This window comes from Andrena cerasifolii, chromosome 3 (genome assembly GCF_050908995.1).
Source record: "Andrena cerasifolii isolate SP2316 chromosome 3, iyAndCera1_principal, whole genome shotgun sequence".
NCBI classification, from domain to species: domain Eukaryota; kingdom Metazoa; phylum Arthropoda; class Insecta; order Hymenoptera; family Andrenidae; genus Andrena; species Andrena cerasifolii.
The window spans coordinates 10588719-10605518 of NC_135120.1; the positions used below are offsets into that span (position 1 = coordinate 10588719).

The 16800-nt window shown below is 47.2% G+C and overlaps 1 protein-coding gene across 2 annotated transcripts in view; it reads right to left on the reverse strand.

The window, feature by feature from the left end:
- The window catches only part of Fhos (Formin homology 2 domain containing), a 170332-nt gene that overhangs the window by 102507 nt on the left and 51025 nt on the right, over positions 1-16800 (reverse strand). For both annotated transcript variants that reach the window (XM_076808747.1, XM_076808748.1), the window contains exon 2: positions 9577-9686. In XM_076808747.1, the coding sequence (XP_076664862.1) occupies positions 9577-9686 (110 nt within the window). The remainder of the gene's footprint in view (positions 1-9576; positions 9687-16800) is intronic.

Genomic DNA, 16800 nt, shown 5'->3' on the forward strand with positions numbered 1-16800 from the left:
AATTAAATCTCGATTATTTCGTAATAATATGCCGGAATTTAAATTACTCCGCGATAATATAATGGAATTTCTATTAACAGAACGAGCATTGTCCGAGTTCAATTATATTTTCATTGAATATTCACGGCAAAAGATTTTACTAATTGCGGAAGCATTCGCTTCGAGTTCCACTTCCTATTACGACCATATTCATCAACATTCCGGAAACTTCGTTAATAGTACCTCTAAACATAGAAATTTCACCACCGTAATAACCTCTGTCACAAATTATCTCACTTCCAAAAATAGCATTGCATGCTGGATATAGGAATAACTAAATAAAGTACCTATCGCCGTGCCACAAAAATAAGTTCCTCGAAGCAACTGAAATTTTTGCACGTCTCTCTTGAGCATTGAAGCGAACCTACCGGTCATTTATTTATAATAAAGCACAGAGACAGACGACGCGTAAGAGGTTGACTCATTGTCGCTCGCGCCTGCGTCGATGGAAAGGAAACGTGGATAGGTATTTATAAAACGAGAAACGAGAGAAACCCTCGGCACAGACGGCCAGCCGATGTCCTGGGAATAGATCTCTAAACCCGGTTATGAGATTTATTCCGAGCTGGGTCAGGAAACCGTTCAGAAATCTCTGATTTTCCTACAGAAAATAACTCGAGAGAGGATCATGAATAAGAACGCGCTCCTGCAAACTCTTGCTTCTTTGCACTTCTTTTTATTCTCAGTAAATAATACGAATCGCAAAATCATGTACTTTTTCCCTTAGAGTCACTTACTTTCCCTTAGAGTATTTTTTTCCCTTCGCGAGACAACACACAACTCGGCCATTTTCTAATATTTCTGTATATTCATTGACACATACCCTAAACATAAGAAGTATAGAAATAATTTTCTACCTCGTGGTACCATTAAAAAAAAAATTCATCTAATTTCGTGCTGTTTTGAGCGTCTCAGGGTGGTAGGCCAGTAAGGTGGAGGCGCAACCCCTTAAATAGTTTTTAGCCCAGTATCGATACGCGCATCGTAAGAGAGTTCTCGACGGTACAGCCTAGAGCACGGAGTTGCTGGTGGTCGATGGAAGCAGCACTGGCAACGGCTCGACCATTGAACGGGGAAAGAAGTCGAGAGTGTTTCGCGGCAGCTGCTAACGATAGTTCATCGCGCTAAATCTTCTCCAAGTGGCGCGGGAACAAAGCAAGCAAGGAAGAGAAACCCTCCACGGCCACCGAAAGCATCGGTTACGCAACTGGCAGCTGCTGCCTGTGTATGGGATGTTAATGCCCCTGCAATTGGCCGTGAATGTTGCCCCCTACGACGAGAATTATCTATTTTATCCGCTCGAATCGCGCAGTTTTCGTCCCGGCTTTTGTTCCTCCCCGCCGTCGCGGGTCCGCGGTAAATATTCAGCGCTCGTTACGACAGCAACGTTGCTCGAATCGAAGGTTCTCATGTTCCCCAGTTAATTAACCACAGAGTTGGCGAACGGGCTGGATATAACGAAGAAACTTGCCGGCGCTGGGTAACGATGCGCGAGCGAAGCGAAAAATACGCAGACACGGGGTACGCGAACCAAACAACGGGTGGATTTACGGTGGAAAGTTACTTAATTCCGAACACCCCCGAGAAAGAGCAGCTCCGTTCCAACAAAATTCCTTCTGGCTGAACAGGTTCCCTGTCCGCCTGCTGTTTTGCTGTTCGCGCGGATCTAGCGCGCGGATCTTACGTAACAATACGTAATCGAACGGGAATTGTACGAAACGGTACAGAAATATCCGCGGAACTAATGGACGCGAGTGTACGCACAAAATAAGAGAGAGGAGCACGATAGTGGATCAATAAACAACTACCGGTACGCTCCGATATTTTTAGTGTAACGTACGAGTTGTTACGTTGGATTACCGAACGAGAACTGAGAGATTCGAGTGGATGAAAATGATAAACCGAGAGAATGTTGTTCGCGAAAGTTCCTAAGGGATTTAAATGCTGACTCGTTAGCCGGTAATAAAAGCGTCGTGTGATAGGGGTTATGTCTAATGCAATGCAACGTGTCTGGAACATTGCGCTGGATGACTTTCAGAGCCTAAGTAGTAATTTTATTTCGATGAATTTTAGTATGCGTCGTTTAACATACCTTATGGTCTTTTATGCCAGTGTTACGTCGTTTGATTAGAAGCTCGACGGATAAAAGTCACCCGACGCTTGCAAATAGTCTGAAACCGACGTAAATCAATCGTAAACAGCGTTTGATTTGCATCGGTAATAGGTTACACCGGCGAATCGAATCCAATAACCAGACCGCCGCATAGTCAAGCGATAGAACTTCAAGTTACACAGACAGTTCTGATAGTTTGGGCACTTATTTGCCCGGACCCAGCCCGAACAGTTCCGCTGGAATCGATTGCCCTGACCCGCTTGATTCCCTTCCGACCAGTCCACTTCCCCAAATTCGTTTAGATCAATGTTACACGTGTGCCACGAGCGGCGATTCATTTCGCAATCCCAGAAAGATCATGGTCGAGGTCACTGGCCGGCCGAATCGGTCGAAAAGTATAAGTGGGTTAGAATCGGTAATATTTTTCAAGATGTTCGAGAACATATGCGAGGATACAGTCACAAACGATTACTCGAGACATAGTAAAAAATAAAAGATCGACACGAGGGAAAGATAGAAGGAAGATACTACAGACACAGTGGTTCTAATCTAGACGGTATATAGAATTACCGCCTTGCATTTGAATAGCTTATTCGCAGGTATCGAATTCGAAAGGGACGACTACTTGACGAGCGATTTATTAAACCCTATCGCGTCAGATTTCTGGAATATCGTTCTGACCGTTAACCACTCGATCGTTGCTCGTGTTTCCACGCCGCCTGTGATCGTTTGTAGGCTCAATTTGTTACTAGTTTCCCCGATCCCAGAACGAGCAAGCGGGAAGAGGTGAACGCGAGGCAATCGTGTAGGAACTGAGAAACAATCGCGCCAGTCGACACCCGAAGACACTCATTTTTCTCGATCTCGTAATAAAGACCGTGTCAGACAAGTCACTGCTGATCCCTGGATCGTCCACGAGCTATATGTAGCCGAGGATCCTATCGAACGATTCGATCCGCTCGTTAAAGCCGCTCGCCGTTCCCGCAGCTTCTCGTTCCACTTCCGCGAAAGACGCTAGTACATCACCGCAAACTATCCGCCTAATGAACCATACAAACAATAGTTTACAATGTTCCCTTTAAGAGGGTGGCCTTTGTCCCAAGACGCGCCGAAGAAAGTACCCACGAAACGCGGAAATCGGCATTTTTCCCCTGGCTCGATCACAGTGTTTACCGTAATAGGCCACGGTCCCGATAAATGTTTATGAATATAATTTGCAAATTGCACCGTCGTAAGTACGTACTTTTGCGGCGTGTTGCTTTCCCCCCGTCGGGAAGGCGCGGAGTGAACGTTAGAGCCTCGAGATTAGGTAAACGCTGCGGCGTGAAATCGTTCCACTCGTATGTACGTAGGAAGTAACTTTTCGAAGGAATAAATATGAAAATGCTCGGCAGGCGAATGTTACGCGCGCAGACCCTGCGGACGGAGCTTCGCTTGTAGAAGATGAAACGCGGGTAAACGTGTGATTACGAGCTCTTAAAACGTGTGTTTTACAATTAGAGTGGCGCGGCTACGAGATATGGTTAAAGTAGCTAATGGAGGAAGTGTGTAAATTTCCCGGGCATTCATTCATAATAAAGCGAATTGCTTTATGTCCCTCAGCTGACGCGGCTAATAACATTAGCGTGACAACGTGCTCAAGTTACGTTATATCGCGACGACATTAATGAGCCGATTTATTAGCGTAGTTTATAATGCGGTTTGCGTAGATCGCGGTAACGTGTCCTACCAAGGGGGCGGCCATTATTATGCAAAACAGGTTTCGGGGGCTAGCATGCAGTAAAAATGGCGATGCAAATCCGAAACGGCTCGTTCGGTCGGCGAGTTTTCGGGACGGTTCGTTAGTTACCGCAAGAATAATAATATCGTCCCTAGACGTGTCGTTTAAAAATTTCCATAACAACCGCGGCTCGATCTGTTCCCCTATCTCTTCGGCCTTTGGCAAAAAAAAGAAATTCAAGAGAAAAACGACAGACGTGTCTGGGCTGATAAATAATTTAAAAGATCCAACTTCGATGCAAATCTGGGAGCTCTAATAATGCCATCCTGTTACCTTGATTATTACTCGTTCTATGGAGATTATACTGGTATAAGAAGCGGTGCGAGTTTCAAGCAGAAAGACTTTAAATTTCTAGCCATCTGGCTTTTATCATTTCACAATCCTATCGTCTAACGAATCGACGTCCCTGAAGAATTCCCTTTAACCGCGCAAATGGCACGCTCCATGTACCTTTCTCCTTTCTTCGGCTGCTCGACGATAATGCGCAAGGTATCTCGGCACGAGGACATACGTACACACCTCAACAATCCCTGGGACCGATACGTAGGAAGCTGATTACTCATCGTGCCGTCTATGCCAAACGTTTAGCGACTTATTGTGCCTGGTTATTGAACCCCTGGGAGAGTACCCACTATCCTCGCCACTCTTCCCTCGCCCTTTCGCCGCTGCCCTCGCCCCGTGCCCGTTATACTCGCGGATATATAGCTTCCATTATAATTATATGCCGTTGTACCTACGTGCATTCAAACGGGTTACGTAAGACACGGGGAGAAGGAGAGACGGCGATGACACGAAGTTTATTAGCCAAGGGGACTCCGCTGACGCAGGGAAAGGAGCAGATAACTTTTGGGCTTCTGGTAATTCCGCGAAGCGGGCAACTTTCTTCGGGACAGGGCTGATTAATCTCGTCGTAATAACTGGCTCGTGGGTGAGCTTTCTTTTCAGACCGATTAAATGTCCTCTTCCGCGCAAATTTCGAGTCTGTAGTTGATAGAAGATAGCTGATGGATATTATGGGAGCGTTGGATTCTGAGGGTAAGCGATTAATAATCTATGCGGTATTATTATGTCACGACGTTTCAGTGTTCTTTGTAATAGGAAACAAGCTACTTCCCAAGTCGTGAACCCAGAATGAACCTGCCTCTACACTGCAGTGCTTTAGTTCCCTACGTTGCACATAATACATCAAACTTTTTGTCCACCCGGCGACAGTTTGCCCAACGTTCTCCTCGAGCCTCGTGCAAGGCATGATTTTCGGTAGCTTAAGTTGAAGCAGCCGCATACACGGTGCACGTGGATGATGCTCGGCGAGAAGCATTAGTCTTGCCTGGAGCGGCAACGGGATCAGAGCTTCCCTAACTTCGCAATTTCTTGCCCCGCGACTTCCGCGATATTCGTTAATCCGTTAATGAGTTAACGATCTCCGGACGACAGATGGCTGAAAGTCGACTCGGTTGCGGCTAGATTGCACGCCGAGACAAATGTAATTAATTAACCCATCGTGGCCCGGGAGAGTCTTCCACTTGCACGCGGCGGATCAGCTTGCACGAGCCACCAGGCCAGCCCCTGCTTCGCTACGCCTTCTTGCCTATTCGCGCGAGATTGATCGCCATAATTTTCCGCGCGGCGCGTGCACGGCGTCCTAGAATTTCGCGGCAACTTATTCCAGCGCGCCGTGCACCGCGGACAAAGTGACGGGAGAAAACTGTCTGGAACTTATGTCCTGGGACACGTTGCACACCGTAGCCCGTCGTGCCCTCGTCGACGTTCCAAACCTACGGACCCGCTTCGCTTCCGTTCCAAATCTAACCGACACTGGACTCTCTCACGCGACATCCTGCATTCTACGCTATCGAATGTGCGACGGTGGGCATTATTCAAGAGGACGGCCTCGCTATCAGTACAAGTGCTTCTAATCTTGCAAACCGAGTAGGGAACTTAAAGAAAAGATTATAACATAACGAGATGCTGTAACAGATATGTCACTAAATGAGAATAAATATTCATTCCGTTTTTATCGAAGAATCTGCAAAGCGGTGAACGTTGTAAAGCTGGGTTTACATCGCTGGGTTTACTTTACCCCGCCCGTCATATTCTCTCATCGGCACAAAAACGGTGGGGAAGATTTTCACTCGGCCGAGTGACTCGTCAGGTGTAAACCCAGCTTAAGTCGCGCGTCCGCTTCGAGGAGAAGCCTCGCGTTGATTCAGACTCGCGTCGCGGTGGGTGGCGGCCTAATTACGCCGACGAACAATCCGTTACCAAGGAGAGTCCGTTTGTAGGCGCGCAAAACATGAACAGTCGGGGCGAAACCGCGGGCAGAATTGCTATTCGCGAAATACAGTGGCTCCAGAGCCGGAGGGCAGCGCGAGGAACGCGCCGCGTATCCCGCGGAGGAGCGGCGTGGGTGGACCGGCGCGGGGCATTAGCGCGAAGATAAACGACTCGTTACCCACGCGAACCGCGCCACCTTCTTTCCCAGCCGTCGCGACGATCACGGATTTTCCACCGCGACGCTCGTCCACGCGTCCGCGCAATTTTCGCGAGGGCTGTTCGCGCGGAAAATTCCCGGTAATCCACGTGGATTGCCGTGGGTGGCGAACCATTGCGACAAACGATTCGACATGGCAACTGGAGGCCGTCGCGCGTGGGCGCAGCCCTGTAATTTCCCGTTTTACGACCGCCCCAGGCTAAGCACCGGGTTAGGGCGAAAAGTTAGAACAGCTTTTTTTCCAGGGGGTTAGTCCAAGGAAAATTGGGAAGACCGATCTGCAGATTCGACGACGCGACTTGATGGATCCGGTAGGTCTGAAAATGGCGTGGAATTTACGTCTGACGGATGGAACAGCGGCGCGGGATTTAGCTGTGCTGCTTTCCTACAAACTCGTTACGCGGTCTGTTTGAATTACGGGGACGTTCTTTGAGTTATTCGGTCGACACATCTCTACTCAAATCTGCTTTTCACAGAGCAACAGCAACCTGAAGTACCGTGCTTCGTAGAACCACATCTCGTCCTTTCTCCCCTCCCCAGATGTACCTAGAGGGCATCGATACGATCGTGTTGGGCATCGGATACCAAAGAGGATCGAGAGCCTATTCCAGCCGGTAAGAATTCCTTCTTGTCAGGAAGAATTCGTCCGCGCGGCCGCGAAATCTGTGCCCGGGTTGTTCTCCGGGATCGAGAAGGGGGAGAAAATGGGGAATCGGTGGAGGTTATCGACGCGAGGCTGGAGGGATGAGCGAGTACAGCATCATGGTCGGTCGACAAATTTCACCTACAGAGCCAATATCGGAGCGTCGCGGCCGGAAAAACCGTAGAACGCGTTTCCATTCGGGCTAGGGCGATCCACGGACCGTGTCGTTGCCTCAATCCAGCCGTGTAGGTGGCACGGCCAACAGCGAGAAAAAAATCGGACCAGCTCGGTCGTTGTATCGCGCCGTAAAGGGCGGGGGGTGAATGGGAAAAGGGGCGAGCGCGGTAAACGTATGACGTCGTTTTGCGGTTCGTGGAAATTCCGGGGTTTCAAATATTGGAACGAATACCTCTGGCCAAACATTTATTTAACCTCGGCCTGACCTCGCCCGCCGCACACCCTCGCCGTACTCGTCCACCGTCAACTGTCTATTGCAACCCCCTCCGTTGCCTATGGAAAGCGCGCTTCGGACACTATATATTCCGATGATATTTCCGCGATTTCTGTTCGCGGACTTCGTCAGTTTTTTCATAGACAATATTCGGAGCACAGGTGTCTCATACGTATCTAGGTTTTCTATAGCAAAGTAACAGACTGGAGTCGAGACTGAATCATTCCTCTAAAGAGAAGAATTTGTCGACGTTAATTGAGTAGAAGTATGAGCACGGTCAAGAGGAACTTTGATACGAATGGCAAGTGATTCTAGTTGAAGTAGATATGGGCTGAGAAAGAATCACGTTCTCGTTCGCACGTTTTGCGAAGCCGCGAAATCCAGGAAACCATCAAACAGAGTGTCCCCGCGTCAGCAAGGGACTTTGCGAAGTCAAACAGACGACAATTCTTCTTATGCGGGCGAGATCCTTCCATTCCGAGTGTATTCCTCAGTTTCTATCGCGAGCTGACAGCAACGCGAGCGAGAAAACTTTTTTATGCTGCCAGAGATGCAAGGGAACCTAATTCTTTTATCCGCCCATATTTCTCTCCCCCGTAGCCGCGGAAACTCGCGTGAAACTCCAATTTCCCCGCGAGTACGAGCACCTAAGCGCGTTCCAAGGAATCTCGAAAAGTTCTCGATCAATACCTACCCGCTGCATGTTCGATTCATCGGGAGCGGGGTTCGCCGGCCGCACGGCCGCGAGCGAGTAGAAGAGGAATCGCGGTTGCACAAGTTTCGCTCGGTGCGAACACGACGCGCGTGGGATGTAATTTTCATCGAATGAGTAATTCATATCGGTTCGACTCGAGGGCGAAGTCGATACAAGGTGAGGATAGGCACAATGAACGCGATGAGTCTTTCGCGTCTCTCAGCTGCCATTGTTGGGCGAGTGAGCGTACGCGTAGGCTCGATGCAAAACGGAAAATCAATGAATAGAGGAAGGGGGCAAGAATCTAAATGCAATGCCTCGCTACTCGCCCAGCCTCTGAAACTCCGCTCGCGTTGAAATCGACGAGCGCGGCCTGGTCTTAATGCGAATCCGATACGCGGATGCAGCTTTAACGCGCCACTGTTTTGCAGAAAGAATCGGCTTCTTATCTATCGGGCGTTACGTGGTGAAACGCTTTGTGAATTGAATTCTAGATTTCTATTTCCTATGAGATTCTAGAGAGATTTCGAAGAGGGTATTTCAGATATGTAAGGCACTGTTATTGGGGGCAAGGGGTGGAGCTAAATTCGCGTTAGAATGAACGCCTTTATAATACTTGAAATCTAGCTGAATCGCTAGTTGAAGATATTGCCCGCAAAATACATATCGAGATCTTCTTTAAAACAGCGTACCTACATATGCAGGCACTCTTTCGAATTTTGTCGAACAAACATCGACAGACTAGACTCTGTAAAATATCCCCAAGTGAACGAGTCCAAAAATCACTCTATTCTCAAATAATCGACGCACACGCGACCCTTTAATTGCCGACGGTAAATAACGAGAAAATTTGCTGAACTTGATGCGAAACTTCATAGGACTCCAACTCCACCTACGTTTACAGGATACCTTTTCATCCTCAAAGTTCGCGTCCAAAGTTTGCCCATATATCTTAAGAACAGTTCCCTGTATAATTCAGTTGTCCCAACGCGGAACAGGTGAAGCACATCGAATCCCAAGGGATCAAAGATACGAAGGACCAACCTCCAACTTCCAAGACAAACAAAATATATACTCTCTGATGGAGCGCGCTTAATTACGCGCTATGAATCTGCCGTGCCTGGTTTGTCGTACGAATATCGAAAGCACGAGCGTCGTTCGGTCGTAAATACCGGATATTCAATTTGGCAAAACGACGAAACAAGCTCCTGCTGTACCATTTCCCCCCATGAGATTTCAACGACACTCGTAATTTCCAAGAAATCGCATCCGAAACTGGCTACTTTAACGCCGCAGAATCAAGCGGAGGATTCTCGAACGGTGACGACTTTTATTCACGATATTAGGTGCTGCGCAGGGACTCACTTTGTCTGGAAGCCCTCGAATTCTTCTTGTTGCTCGCTGATTGAGGCCTCGAGATCCAGGTAGGCGCCGTAATCGCCATCCTTGTACAGCTGGAGCGCGGTGTCGTCGAGCTGCAACACGAACAGTGAAACATATTTGGTTAAAAATTTGTGAAATGTAAAGTAAGCTACAAGTAGGCGTGTTTCAGACGCGATGAGTCTGTAGCGCCTTCGTGGCTAGCTCGCCTCCGTGATGAAGAAAGAACTTTCCATTTAGACGTAGGTACCTACTCTCAGGTTTTCCCCCGAGGGCCTGGGTGAGTCGGGTTATAGCCCGAGTTACCCATTTGGAAGCCAGACTCGCCCAGGTCAGTATTTTTCTGCGTGCGGAAGTGGATACTTTCCTCTATCCACGCATTTTCGCGCCTACTTTTCCCGCGCGTTTTCGGCGGCGCTTGAGGGACTTTATCCATTGCGAGGGCTGTATAAATAGCCCTCCGAAGCCGGCGCGGACTCTCACTCCTGAACTTGCCTTTTGAAGCATCGCGTCGCGACGATTATCAAGTTAGCATTATTAACGAACGAGCATCAACATTTCGCGTACGTTGAAAGGAGTGTGGTGAAAAAGACCAATTCATTTCATATACCACCCCAATTCCTTATGAAATAAAAATTGGGACACTTTTCGGTTTGTAGAATAAATGCCAGAGGTGAAATAGATGAGTAAGAAAAATGAGAAGAATATTGTATCCATCAATAACATTATACACGTCATGTTTAAGGTGGTAGTCCATTACTATTCTATCCCAAAAAAGGATCGAGAAGCCCTTTACCCTTTTGCAATTTCAAGGATTCCAATGAAACTGTATTGCACTTCACTATCGTATCAGTCATAAGGTGAATGTCCCAATTTCTGCTCATGTCCCCATTTCTGATCATTTCGTATTTTTCTTATTATTATATGCGTTACGTTTGTACTATAGTTGCAATAAAATAATTCTAAATTATTTAAACATTTACGCGAGTGTTGCACGAGCTTGGGGCAATAGCATTATATATTTAATTACAAATTACTAATAGTTAAACATCTTGAAATATCTTTCTTAAATAGTTTTTGAATTGGTCGATTTATTATTAAAGAATTAATCAATTACTCTGCAAATTTTCATCACAAACAAATTTGTTACATCTTCTTTATGACGAGTAACCTCTTAAATGAGCAGAAATTGGGACATTCACCTTATTACACAAACGTTCACTTTTGTTCTGATAAACCGTACGAAATATTCTTCACCACTTGTCCTTTCGCTATCACTACCAAAATAATACCAACGCTTGTTAACGCGTTCGACCTTTAGTGGCAGTATCAGTGTTTACCTTGAAATTCAGGTACAAAGCATTCGGGGTAAATAGATAAGCTCGGAGTAGGTACTGTGTTAGTTGGGGGTTTAGGCTCGAGGCATCGGTTTACTACGATAATAACAGATTGAGGATTGAAATGTTTCATAGGATTCACTCTACCAATAAATCCACCTATTTTCTTGCCTTTCCTATTCTCACTTGCTTCTAGAAAAATTTCCAATATTTTAACTGTTCTCGAATTCTTCATGTACGGAGAATTTGCATCCCACATAATTACCCATAACTTAGTGACGACACGAAGTGCTCGTCTTAAGCGATCTTCTTAATTAGTGACTGATGATAAGTAAAATGCTATAAAGTGGTGCGTGAATTGCGTGACGATGCGTTCCCTGCGATCTAAACCAAGTGAGCTCCGTAAATCCTCAATGATGTTTCTATTTCCTAGTCATTTACTCGAGAAACTGGAAGCTCGGTACGCGTTCTGGCGCCTGATTATCATCGTCTGCATACACGTGTACCATTGAAATTATTGCCAGTTAGGCGTTAGCTGGTTCGCCCGCAGTCGGTGCTGTCGTTGCGAAACGATCATCCCGGAACGCGAAACCAGCCTCGAGCAAAGAGGTCTTCGCGTGGTGGCAATCTAGAAGCGAGAACGACGCAAAGCCACCGCACTCGTCACCTAATTTTAAACTCCTGCCACTTTGCGAGCTAGACGGATCTGGCATGACGGAAACTCCGTCGCGGTAGCGGGAAACTCCTTGGCGTCGTGTTTATTGCTCGAGGACTTAAACGCTTCCTGATTTTACCCTCTCAATCCCTACCTTCGCCAGCGAATATCGCCAAGGAGGTGTTTCAAGCGTTGTGCAAACTGTCGCGCTTGGCGCCACTTTATTTTTCAATTTACCTGAGCATTCTCGACGCATCTTGGGGCCTGGTTAGAGTAGACGGAGGAACCAATGCCAGTTTCCGGGAAAATGCAAATTCGGGACTCCGACGTGATGACGCATTATTCAATGTAAGAGAGAAACTTGAACAAGTTCCTTGGAAAACTCCAAGCAGCATCTTCGATTGCTTGCAAGTTCTGCAGCGAAGCAATATCCTTTGTTACCGGCAGCGACGGATGAACCCTTTGATTGTCGCTTTTAATTAAACGGTATTGAAGCGATCCTGCAACTGACGGTACAGCGATCTTCCATTCTGCTCCAGATTTTTGTATCGCGAGGCGGAGCAGTGAGCAAGAAGAAAATGACACGCGCGAATGAATTTGCTCCTGATGTACGTGCCTGTTCGCTCTAGACTCTCATTATCGGCTTATTACTTCAGGTAGACTCATGTTCCTTTAAGTGGCGTTGTAATGTGCCATCAAGTCCCAACGAGAACGGCCCGAGCTTTTGCAATTAATTACGGTTTATGCTCAACATTCGCATAGGGAAGTGTATTTTATGACGGCGAGTTCACTGTGTGACCATTTCGCTTCGAAGCATTCGTTGAAAGTCTGGATCTAACATCTATCCTCGCAGAGGATCTCCGCGGCACCCGAAGAATGAGTTCAACGTACGAATGGGCGTCTTACGGGTCAACAATCTGGGCTAATGTGGCTAATCTGCTAAATTTATCTGCGGATCATTTGGTCCACATAGGAGGCGGTTTCCGTGTATGCAAGATGATAATCTCTTGATCCGGAATCAGGTGGTCCGCGCTAGATATACAACATTAAGCCTACCGTTGCGTCACCGCAGCGCCACGGAAATAGAACGAAAGCGAGCGCCGTGGGTCGCGAAAGTAATTTAATTACTTCAAAAATAATATCACTGGCAATGGGCATAAAAATAACTTTATTAACGCTTGGCCACCACAGTGCTCGTAATTTCCACTTTCCGCGTCGACTGTGTAGTACGATGGACTTCTCTGCCGCAAATACGCGTTGAACTCTTTCTCTCTTCTTCCCTAAATGATGAACTACGAATCGAGTAGATCCACACGAGAATATTAGATATTTTGTAGCAATCATTGAAATCTTGCGAAGTAAAGTTAGAGAAAGTACACAGTGTCCACTTGGCGATAAGTTAATGATAAAAGAGTATCCCCATCTTCTTAGAGTAGGGTAAAACGGAACATCAATCTCATGAGAGCTGCAAATGAGTTGATATCACGTGACATGGGACCAAACGGTCCTCACAGCATTTCGTGACAGACCATAGACCCGTGCACACGTTACTTTTCGATTAACAGTTTTCTAAACATTTCCGCTATCGAAGTTTCGATATTGTGTTGTAATTTAAAGCCGTCGATGTAGATACATTCACGTCGAGGGATCATTCGAACCTCGTTTCCTCAAACTACACCTACGGCCACCAAATCGTTTGCCAATAAATCCCGGAAGGGTAAATAATCTCGACGGAAATGAAGCCTTTTTTCAGCCACCGGAGCTCCTTTTTTCCAAGATGTCGTCGCTTCACGAGATTAAGATCCGCCACGGTTACCACGGCATGCTGCCAGCCGAGGAGAAATAACGCCACGGGATAGGAACCGAAAGATATTACAGCGAACCTGGGGGAACAGGAGCAGATGTGCCGGCGTGGGAGGACGCGGACGAGAAAGTAATAGCGGATAAACCGAAAACAAGCAGACAAGGAAGATAAATAGTGGAGCCAAACCCCGCCGTAGCCGCGGTCTCATTGCGACTGCCTGGGAGCGTGACTCCCCTTTTTCTTAAACGCTATCAAGCCCTCGATTAAGTGCACGGTCGCATCGTATCGCTCGGAGGCGCGTACCCGCGAAACATTCAAATTCCCTGCGATCAATGCACCCGAAGAGCTTCGCGGCTAGTCGAACTTCTGTACCGTTTAGAACTCGCAACTCCGGAGCCTTTCCAATCCTTGTGTACTCCGCGAACTACTGCAACTCCCCGGCCAACTTTCAATCTCTCGGATTCGAACGGGAGCGCGGTTCAACTTGGCCGGAGTCGTAGGAGGTGGCAAAACTGGCGCCTAAATTATTTGGTACGTGCTCGCGGGACAACAGAGTCGGGACAAAACGGGGAAGCTAGCGCGTGGACGACGCCTGGAATCGTGTGAAGGGGGAGGCAAAGGAACGAGGAGAACGAAAATAGGACGAAATCGAAGCGACAACCGTGGGGCGAAGAAGAGGTGACGCAGAATAAAACAAGAAGAAGCGCGCAGGGAAGAGAACAGTGCGTACGCATCCGTGTTTCTCGTGTACGCGACAAGAACGTCGCGGCAGGCGGAGAGGAGAGAGGGCGGCTGACCCATATTTCTAAAAATCACAGCTTCAAAATAGTCCGTCGCCGGCGAAGCGAGCGACGGTTATAATGCAGGCGCGTGCTCAGCTGCCCGCTGCATTTCTCTGGTTTCTAGGCGTCCTGCATTCGGTGGAAAGCGACTGCCTTACGTAATCCACGTGTCGGGGCTGCTCCGTGAACGATCTCTGGCCTTCAGGGCCATGACGAAATTGGTCAACCGGAAGAGAACGCGCGTTCACGCTGTGCGCGCGCTTGAAACCGCCGCGCCGCGCGTCGGGGACGCGGTCAACAATGGCGTTCACCTCTTTGCTGGTTACTTAATCGGGGCTTGCGCAAGAATACAAAAGCCAAGTAGCGCGAAATCATATTTGCGCGGAGATTCGCGCGTAGAATGAGAATGGAGCGGAAACTGCGCTGTTGGTCAAACAGAGGGAGAAGGTGCATGTGCACTGCTCGTCAGAAGTATCGGAACTTTTATACACCTCGTTTGGGTTATATATAATATTAGAGAAGAGTGAAATCAGGACATCCAGGCAACGATCAAGCGACACTTGTTGACGAACATCGGCTATTGCAGTCGTTAAACGTGGAGGATGCAGCTTGTTGACCAAGGATACCCTTTTCTCGAGTGCTTCCACGATATTCCCAGGCTAACGTTTGCACTGAGCCGGTCGATGCTTCACATCCCTAAGGGACCACATTGTTTGTCGAAAGCCGTTTCAACGGCCGGCAAACATTCGCCACGCCACTTCGGGCTTCCATGAGCAACCCCTTTCGCGCAAGAAACGCGAGACGGTAATAGAGACGTTGTTAAATTGGAATGCATTGAATGCCAGTGAATGCAGGAAATAAATACTACTTTATCCTACATTTTCTATTAATGTTTCCCTGAAAAATCACCCTCTAATCTCGCTCGCAAAAAGCAACAATCCTGCGCTTTGTAGAATTCGAAAACGATGCCACTCTCGGGGGACGAGATAAACGAAAGCCAGGAAGGTTCCTCGAGACAATTAACCAAGACACCAAACGATAGCCCCAGACATGTCGTTCTGCTCGACTGTGCGAAACTTTCACGACTACCTCTCCTTTTTGTTCACAGTCACCTGCTACGAGACCGTGCACGCGACGGAATAACGCGTCACGGGGACGCCATTCACGGGAAGGATATAATTCCTGCCAGTGAGATCGACAGAAACCAGATAGCATCGGCCCAGGTATTGGGAATAGGCTTGCAAAGCCTGGGAGTAGCCGCTGTTTAATCAGGAATGAGTATTAGAGTATACTATGCACCATTAGAAAATTCTATTTAGTCAAGAGAGATCGAATAACACCACTTTTATCTAGAGCTATGATTATTTGATCCGTCGGGTACCCAGCTACCAGGAATAACTTCATTCAAGCCATTAAATGTGGTATTGTTCGATCATTTTCGGCCAACATCAGACTATAGCACAGACAATCACAGACAATACTATATTCAATTACTTAAAGTTATCCCGGGTAATGTTCGGGTACCCGACGGGTCAAAAAGTAGCAACTCACAAGGGGAGGACACCATGTGGTAGACATTGATTTAGATGAGCCTTGGCACGATGGATCTATGTCGAAAATAAGTAAATAGGTGTCCGAGCGTTTCTGCCAATGGGTTTTAATAATAGAGATATTTACATGTAAATTATTAAAAATTTCATAGTGGCCGTGGGGTTTTAGTGGGTAAAAATCCCACAACTACCCTGGCGCCCGCGGGAATTCCCCTCTGGAGGAGTCGGGGTGCCTTTTGAAGATTACAACAAGTTAAAAAAAAGAATTTATAAAATTTTTTTTTTAACGCGAAGGTATCATCAAAAGGCACCCGGACACCTCCAGAAGTGAATTCCCCGCGGGTGCCAGGGTAGTTGTCGAATTTTTACCCACTAAAACCCCACGGCCACTATGAATTTTTTAATAATTTACATGTAAATATCTCTGTTATTGGCAGAAACGCTCAGACACCTATTTACTTATTTTCGACATAGATCCATCGTGCCAAGGCTCATCAAAATCGATGTCTACCACATGGTGTCCTCCCCTTGTCAGTTTTATCCTGATAATCGGATAGTAGGTAATACCTTTAAGCATGGAGTTGAAGTTGATAACTTGGGAACTGCCGATAGAAGGAACGGTAGCGAACTCATTTTAATGGAGAGATTCTAGAACTGTCATTGATAGCCTCGAAGATTAAGCACCGAAATGTCTTGCTCGTTATTGTGGCCCTATAAGTGGCGCAATGCACTTAAGACAAGCATTAAGTAGTAGCCGAGTGTGTTTCACGTAAGTAGATACGTTACTGTATTTATTCTACCCACAATGCGCGTCGAATATCGATAAAATTGTATACTTGTAAGCGATGCCATTTGCATCGTTGCATCGGGCAGAAGTATGCCCGTTCATTAAACAGGCCCGCAACGCAACTTAATTATTGAGTGACGTTCGGGTCCACCTGCAGTGTAAACCCCGCACGGGGATTTGCGTAAGACGAAGTTAACTCGATGCAGAGCAATTATACATGGAAATACGGGAATATCGATTTCCCGCTGGCATTGTCTCGTGACGTCCTTCCGACGACAACTCGCTACGGATTTT